The sequence below is a fragment of the Danio rerio genome, chromosome 3 (genome assembly GCF_052040795.2).
Source record: "Danio rerio strain M-AB ecotype USA chromosome 3, GRCz13ab, whole genome shotgun sequence".
NCBI lineage: Eukaryota > Metazoa > Chordata > Actinopteri > Cypriniformes > Danionidae > Danio > Danio rerio.
In genome coordinates, this window is record NC_141023.1 from 25,035,198 (window position 1) to 25,044,468 (window position 9,271).

General features: G+C 37.0%; 1 protein-coding gene across 14 annotated transcripts in view; it reads right to left on the minus strand.

Moving 5' to 3' along the window:
• usp43b (ubiquitin specific peptidase 43b) overlaps positions 1-9,271 on the minus strand; it is a 154,603-nt gene that overhangs the window by 45,930 nt on the left and 99,402 nt on the right. For all 14 annotated transcript variants that reach the window (XM_087244455.1, XM_087244462.1, XM_087244456.1 and 11 more), the window contains 3 exons: positions 8,445-8,537; positions 7,938-8,073; positions 7,674-7,818 (listed from right to left, as the gene is read on the minus strand). In XM_087244455.1, the coding sequence (XP_087100581.1) occupies positions 7,674-7,818; positions 7,938-8,073; positions 8,445-8,537 (374 nt within the window). The remainder of the gene's footprint in view (positions 1-7,673; positions 7,819-7,937; positions 8,074-8,444; positions 8,538-9,271) is intronic.

Consider the following 9,271-nt stretch of genomic DNA (forward strand, 5'->3'; position numbering starts at 1 on the left):
ACACATAATGAACGTCAAGCTTTCAGATGCTGTTTTCCTCCCAATAAACAACGACTGGGAAGCAGTTATTAAGAAACATGAAATTAAGCATCTAGAATGAACTAAGCAAAAACGGTCAAGGGCAGCTATTTGATTTCACGCAGTTGAATTTATGAAGGACAAAAGAAACACTTCATTTCAAGGTGACAATAATAAAAGCGGAAATGCATCCCAAAATAATTGGATTTTAGAAATGGTTTCTTAATAGGCAAAATTATAGTTCCATTATAAACTCATGCTGTTGGTGGAGCTAGCCAATTTGTCAGGCTAGTCAGAATGTGTAAACCTTCATTCATTCATTCATTTTCTTTTTGGCTTAGTCCCTTCATTAATCTGGGGTCGCCACAGCGGAATGAACCGCCAAATTATCCAGTATATGTTTTACGCAGCGGATGCCCTTCCAGCTGCAACTCATCACTAGGAAACACCCAGTGGTGTAGCGCAAAACGCTTGGGCCCCTCAAAGCAAGAAGGTCACTGGTTTGAGTCCCGGCTGGTCAAGTTGGCATTTCATTGTGGAGTTTGCATGTTTTCCTTGTTTTGGCATGGGTTTCCTCCGGGTGCTCCAGTTTCCCCCACATTCCAAAGACATGCGTTATAGGTGAATTGTAAGAACTAAATTGGCCATAGTGTATGAGTGTGTGTGATGGTGGTTTCAAAGTACTAGATTGCAGCTGCAAGGGCATCCGCTGAATAAAACATATGCTGAATAAGTTGGTGGTTCATTCTGCTGTGGCGACCCCTGATGAATAAATTTATAGAAAGAAATCTATATATTTATTCAGCAAATATGCATTTAATTAATCAAATGTGATAGTACAGAACATTTATAACCTTAGTAAATATTTCTACTTAAAGTTTTTCTGGCCTAAGAATCATAAATGGTCTTAAATTATGAACTGTTTAATTGACTTTTATTTTATAGAACCTTGCTTTTCTGTGTTGTGCTCTTGTTTCTGGAGTTATTTGTTTTGATATTTAATAATTATGTTGAACGCTGTTTGTAGTTTTGTTCTCACATACATCTAAATTTTCTGCCCTTGTTTTGTTTAGTTCAGTCCTTATCATGTGTAATTCGTAACAATCATTCACACAATGCAACATTATTCTAAGTAATGACTGAAATAATATTATAAAATAAATGAAAGCATAATAAAATGAAGATGGAAGACTAAAGTATTTTCCCAATATTTTGACATTTTATTTTCACATGTATTTGAAACTTTAAGGGGCCTATCATACACCCGGCACAATGCAGCACATTGCAATTGTTGTTTCCTAGTTTCAGCTTGGTCGTTTTGCGCCATGCTATTTAAATAGCAAATGCATTTGCGCTCATTTGTGACCCATAGGCGTTCTGGTCTAAAAAAGAAACCGTGTTGAGGCGCATTGCTATTTTTAGGATCTATAATAAACAATTCATAAGATCAGATCAAAGCTGGTCAATTGTCCAGCGCAGAACACGTTAGTTGTGCGCTTCGCTTACACACCGCTTAATACACAAAGATGTACAGCAATACACAAATATCTTTACAAATGAAAAAGAATTAAAGGGTTAAAATATTACCAAAAATATTATTTTCTAGCCTTCATAAAAACATATAAAAACCATACTTTAATGCCTTCTTCATCTCGGGGGGCTTTTTAAGTTTATTTATAACAATTTGCTTGAAATTAGAACTGAAACAATTCTTTGCGCTTCACAAACTAAATTAATTATGTAGGCTACAGGCTTATGGATGTCTGTGCGTACAACACATTTCTCTATCCATAAGAGTGAAAGCGAAAGTAAACAATGAGGAGCCTCATCTTTCATTCTCTCTCTGAGGGATGTGCGGAGCAGCCGGTATTTGTATCTGTATTTGTATTTGTTGAGGGGGAAAAGTATTTGTATTTGTATTTGTATTCGAGTAAAATTCAAAATGGTGCAAAAATATAAATTTTTTTTATTACACTTCTTATTTACGTTATAGTGAAAGTATTGTTTAATTATACCCATTATATAAATTATAGATATGCAATATTGGCTGTTGTTTTTGAACATGTGACAAGAAATGTCATTGAAAAGATAATAACATAGAAGCCATTATCTCATCCATGGTTAAACCAACAACTAATAAAATACCATTGTGAATATTATGAACCTCACCACCACTGAGGTAGACAGAATAAAAACAAATAATGCTTCAAAAAAAAACTGTTCTTCTTCTGAAAGAACTTCTTTCCAATGCACAGAATTCCAAAAACTAATATTAACTAAATAAATCTAAATAAAACCCTGCCTGGGAGATCTGGCAGAACAAAAGTATTCTATATAATACTAAAAGATACAGCTCTGCTTTTGTCATCTGCCTGCCACAAAACAGACACAAAGTTTGTTTTTTTTTCCTTTTTTTTAATGTTTGAAACTGACTTGCTGGGGCAGAATGTGGCTGTGTTAATGGTTTGGTGCTTGTGGAGGATTTAGCAGAACATAGCTGTGCTGATTGAGGGGATTGATGCTTGTGGGGGGTTCACAGACAGTATCAGGAGAGGATGCTTTTAGTGCATGTGATAATACATTACATAGAAGGTTGCGCGGTGGCACAGTGAGTAGCACTGTCGCCTGACAGCAAGAAGGTTGCTGGTTCGAGCCCCGACTGGGTTCTCCCCATGTTGGCGTGGGTTTCCTCTGGGTGCTCCGGTTTCCCCCACAGTCCAAACACATGCAATACAGGTGAATTGGGTAAGCTAAATTGTCCCTATTGTATGTGTGTGAAAGAGAGTGTATGGATGTTTCCCAGTGCTGGGTAGCAGCTGGAAGGGCAGCCACTGCATAAAACATATGCTGCATAAATTGGTGGTTCATTCCACTGTGGCAACCCCAGATTGATAAAGGGATATAGCCGAAAATAATTCAATGAATGATTATGGATAGAAGATGTTGACAGATGTTTAATATCTCTGCCTCTGCTGATTTCACTTTTGCACACATTATACAGTATCACTTTGTTTTATCTGCAGCAGCACTGACTGTAAAATGCTTCCACACAGAACCTGAAGGTTTTTTTTTATTTTGACTGGTGGAGGACCAAGAAAGGGCTCAGCAGCAGTCTTTTTCACTCTTTTTCTGGGTGCCCAAATGTATTTGAGGAGTTTCAAGTTAATAAAAAGTGACGGGAAGCTATGCTAAGGTTAACTAGCCTATAGCATATATCTTGCTGTCTGCAAAAGACAGTAATTTAGACGTACCATATAACTCCCATAAGTGCATACTATTCGACACAACTGCTAAAGCATCGTTTTAACCTTTATAAACGAACGTTAACGTTACTCTGTCAACAGTCTATTGTCTAAATTACCGCGCTAACAGAGCTAACGTTGTGTAAACAGAGCACCTGGTTGCAGACGTCAATAATGCAGCGTAATAGAATATCCCGATCAAACTCCGCTTTAACTCCGCTACAAGTTTATAAACTGCCTTTGGAACTCAATTAAGGTACAAAAATCTATTTAACAAAAATAGTGATGCAGTGAAGTATTTTTTTCGCTCAGCCGAGCCTTCTGTCTGTTGCTGTGGAGAAGCTTGTGCCAGACACCTTTTATCTCCGCCCCGCCCTCTGACTACTGACTGAGCGTCTCTCTCTCTCTCTCTCTCTGTCTCTCTCTCTCTCTTTCACTCACTCACTCACTCACGCGGGCATGCACTGTGGTCTCATGAGGAAACGCTGCTTTTTGATATAATGTTTTTCTTGCTTCCGAATACAAATAATTTTTCAAGTATTTGTTCGAATCAAGTATTCGTAAGAACACGCTATTCGTGCCTTTCCGAATACTGTATTCGGGTTCGGCTCCACCCTTAGATGCTCTGCTTAACTGTTTTCTCGCTAGTGAAATGTTCAGTTTTTTCACTCACAAAGTCTGCTATGTAAATAGCAAATGCGCTATGGTGTGGTGCAACTGGCTCTTAAAGGGCATGGGAGATGAGACTCTGATTGGTTTATTCTCAAAGCAAACCTATAACTCATTTTGAGAATGAGCTCAACCCTGTAAGACCATGTGCCACGGCGCAAAGCGGATTTTTCCATCCTTAAAATAGTAAAAGTGGATTCTCAGTTTGTGCCCTGCGCTTTGGACTAAAAGCGCAGGGATCGTCAAAATAGAGCCCTAAATCTTACACATTGCTTGCATGCTTTCATTCATGTTCAGCTTAGTCCCTTATTTATCAGGGGTCACCACAGCGGAATGAACCACTAATTATTCTGGAATATTTTTCACACAGCAGTTGCCCTTCCAGCTGCAACACAGTACAGGGAAACACCCATACACTCTCACATTCCTGCACACACTCATACACTATGGCCCATTTAGTTCATCTAATTTACCTATAGCGCATGTCTTTTGATTGTGTGGGAAACCGGAACACCCTGCAGGAAACCAATGTGAACATGGGGAAAACATGCAAACTCCACACAAAAACTGGCCTAGCCGGGACTTGAACCAGTGACCTACTTGCTGTGAGGCAACAGTGCTAACCACTGAGCAACCGTGCCGTGCTGCTTGCATGCTTTACTTGCATAATATCCATTCTATGTACATAGAATTACTTAACTATAACAAAGAGGCCACAATTTGACGTTGCAACTCTGACCCATATGCATATATATGAGCCAGCAAACAAATACATTAAGAATAAGTTGAAGCCAACATACTGTACTCTGAATCCATCAACAATTTATTGCGCCTTTACAACGGAAGACTGTTGCATGTAATGAACACATTAATTCAGCAAGGTCACATATGCCATCAGGGACAGATGGAGGGCAGACAAGCCTTTTCATCAAGAAGGGACGTTTTTATGGCTGAACATCAGGACAGCTGTGTTTCCCAGCATTCCATCTGAGGGTCTTTTCAGATCCAGTTTTGGAAATGAAAAATATTTAGGTATATTAGAATGAGCTGTGCTGACTAAAAATATGTTCATGCAATCTCTCTCACTTTACGAGCCCTACTCAGTGTGTGTGAGGTTATCACTCAAGAGTAACACAGTGAGACTGTTAATTAAACACTTCTGCTCTCCACAGATCTCCAGTACACAGAGCACCGCCTCAGAAAACCACCTGAACCAACACTGGACTGTGTGTTATCTCTGACCCACCCGCTTGTTTTCTATCCGCCTCTGTCAATAAAAGTCTTTGCACCTGGGTCTTAATTCACAGGGCTCCCCTTTTTGTGATAAAACCTTTGTTTTTATAGTAATATGAAAAGTCTCTGCAACTCTGCAAACTGTAAAAAATGCTTTAGTTATTATTTCATGTTGTTTAGAGTAATATATGCCAAATAAACAATAAAGTTAGGGGATCTAGACATTAGCATCTACAGTAGTAACTTTATTTACATTATTATTATTGGTAACTTCTGGTGCTTTATTTTAGCATAAGTTTTACAATTGTATTATTACACAGTGTTAAAAAATATATATTTTATGGTGACTATATATATATACACACACACACACACACACACACACACACACACACATATATATATATATATATACATACACATACACACACACACACACACACACACACACACACACACACACACAAATATATATATATATATATATATATATATACACACACACACACACACACACATATATATATATATATACATACACATACACACACACACACACACACACACACACAAATATATATATATATATATATATATATATATATATATATATATATATATATATATATATATATATATATACATACATAGCATGTTTAGTATGTCATTTATTGTTTCTCAACCACGTTCCAGCAGGACCACCAGCTCTGCACATTTTCTATGTCTCCTAACCATCATTAGCAGAGAGTGAAAGACCTGTAATGAGCATGACAGACAAAGGAGACATACAAAACATGCAGTGTTGGTGGTCCTCCAGGAACACGGTTGAGAAACATTGATTTATTTTTTAACCAATTCAATTTACATCCGCATGAACTGAATGTGGGCCATTTAATATATTTTCCCAACCATGGCAAACAGACTTTGTCGTGTCACAAACCATTAAAAATGTCCAGGCCTTCCATCATATTTGAACCAAAATATTGGATACTTATGGAGACCTGGAAGGGACATGATGGTGGAAAAACAAAATTGGTAGAAGAAAAAAAAACTGGGTGGGAGAAGAAAAAAAAACTGAGTGATAGGAAAATATATCATTTTAAGCTTTTGCATTCCCTCGCAAATATGTTTTGCGTTCCCTCGCAAAACAGTTGTTCCACAAACACTTCCTGTTCACTTTATGTCAACCCTCCCATTTTTGCCAAGATTCTCCTGTATTTTACCATTCTTTCATCCTACCATCTTATCATTAAGTATTTTCCATATGTTTAATTTTGAAAGCACCCTGAAATATATATATATATATATATATATATATATATATATATATATATATATATATATATATATATATATATATATATAAATGTCTGTATTCAATTTCTTTCCAATAAAGTTGTGTGTCGATCATCGTCCTTCATGTGCAACCTTAGCATTAAATGCTAATAATGTGAGTTTGAATAGAATTTTACATGACATTTATTGCCATACTACAGCACATAGTTTTACCTCAGATTTTGAAAGCAAAATAAATCGTGTGAAATTGATCTTTAGAACTGTGAACAAGCCAAGTTACAAAACAAGTATTAATCATTCAGCAAGTACAAATAATAATGTCAATGAGGTTTAATATGTATTTAATAGATTATAATTTGTACTATGTCGTGAGTGAGTGCATATTCTGTGATTCTAAATGGCTGTATTTACATTTCTGTCATATTTAATCTAGTGCAAACAGCCGATTTGCTTATCACTGCAAATCCTGTCATATAGCGTAGTATAAAAACACGCAGTTACAATGCTCACCTAATGTTTACGCTCATAATTATATTATCTGCTAATAATAACTTTATGTGGAACTCTTAATCTGCGTCTCATTTCAGAGTCTGCTATTGTCCACCCGAGTTCACATTTCGGTCACAGACGCATGCTTTGAGAGCCTTTCTGAATGATTGAATACACGTTTTCCAGCAAGCCAAGCCAGGGCTTGAAATATAATTGGCTAATCTGGCATTGGGGGGTAAAAGAACCAAAACAAAAACAGCGTTCATGAAATTCCAATTTTCAAAGCAGAATATCTGACATTAGATTTTGATTGATTTTTTTTAGATAAACCAGAATGTTCATTTAGCAAGTTTCTTAAATATCTGCAAACATATTATGATATTTTTCTGCTTTAGAAGAGTCAAAAACTTACATACAGCACCTTTCATCTATATCAATATTGTACAATACAGTTTCAGAAACATTATATATGGCAACACGGATATAATGTATCTGAGCAATGCTGTTATTGGTACATAGTCATGAGGCTGGTAACCACAGCTTAGTAAACAAAAAAATCCCATTTAACCACTTTAGAGACATACATCAGGTTCCAGAATAAGTGATACATGGGTATGGAGGTCAAAGATACTACCCAAAAAATAGTTCTCCACCAATCAGATTTGAAAAACAGAAAGAGTAGCTGTACAAACATACACATACAGTATATAATATATATACACATACCTGAGATTCGTGCAGAGCCACCCCTGATGTAAAGGGGTGAAGCTTGAAAGGCATAGATGATGTCACTCTCTGCTATGATGGTTAAGTCATCGTCATCAAAAAACGAGCGCTGGAAGCCTGTTGTGTAGATCTCTGTCAAAATCACCTAGTGGAAGACAGAGATGAAACTAAGTGTTCATTTTTGGAGCACATTGACTTGGTCAGGTAATAAATTGTCTGCAGGCATAAGGTCGGTCTGTGTGATGCTGTGTGTGCACCTGTCACCTGATCAGGAGCGATCTTGCCCTCATCTGCTACCATCCTGCGCAGGCAAGCCAAAGAGCCGAACAGAGGCACAGCAAGCCCGACTCTCAGATAGCGCTGCCCTTTACTGCTGAACACCAAAGTCACACACACAGGTCTGCAGAGAGAAAGAAGAAAACGCATGCTTTACGGTCTAAAATAAGCTTTTGAATGTTGAATGTTAGTGATAGTAGTAAAGGGCATCTCAATATCTCCAACAACCTGTTTCATGTGTATTAAAAATGTTCAATCTAATTTTACAGTTACTGGCACAATAGCATTGTATTTGTAAATGTAAGGGTGGTCATTTCCTTCTCCTTCTCCTCCTGTTTAAAAAAAAAAAAAAAAACTTCCCTGGCGATCAATCTATTTCTGTTGTTTAGATTGCTACACTGTTTTTGACTGTAGAAAAGCAACAAGTAGCTAAAATTACAAAACCACAAATTCCTGCATGATTCAGATGCTTTTGTTGGCCAGAATTTAACTCACCGTGTCTGTCTTAGAGGAATGGGGAGAGAAATGCACAGAAAAGGATCAAACGTGTTGCTCTGCTTAAGACAATGAGGGCATGTCAGAGATGACCTGGAAAAAAGTAATAAACATAAAGATACATCATAAACACAAACAATGAAACTATTAGCCATTGTTTCATCTGAAAACGGACTCAATGTACATTAAGTGGAAGAGGAAGTGATGTCAAAAGGAAGAGGAAGCTCAGAACATCTCTAGGGAGGAATTAATGTTGTAGCTGCGGCTTACAATGTCCCAATTGCAATTTCTGCTTCATTCTTGTCAGTAAGTAGATGAAGCTTTATGTTAATCTATCTATCTATCTATCTATCTATCTATCTATCTATCTATCTATCTATCTATCTATCTATCTATCTATCTATCTATCTATCTATCTATCTATCTATCTATCTATCTATCTATCTATCTATCTATCTACCTGTCTGTCTGTCTGTCTGTCTGTCTGTCTGTCTGTCTGTCTGTCTGTCTGTCTGTCTGTCTGTCTAGTGTACTGTGGAAAAACAGATAGGACTGAATCGTGTGGTTGGAGGCACTATAAAAAAGATGTGGGATCTCAGCTAAAAGTCACAAGAACGGACACATACTGAAAAAAAAAAAATTGCCCAAAATAAATCTAAGAACACGTATTAATGCAAATTACAGTGCATTTTGACTTATTGTTCACTGTAAAATGACATTTTTCTCAATCATTCATAAATAGTAATGCATTTTAATTGAAACAATGCGCCACTTCTTCTCTCGGTTGGCAATTATTGGGTCAGTATGGTGGAGAGACAAACAGACGG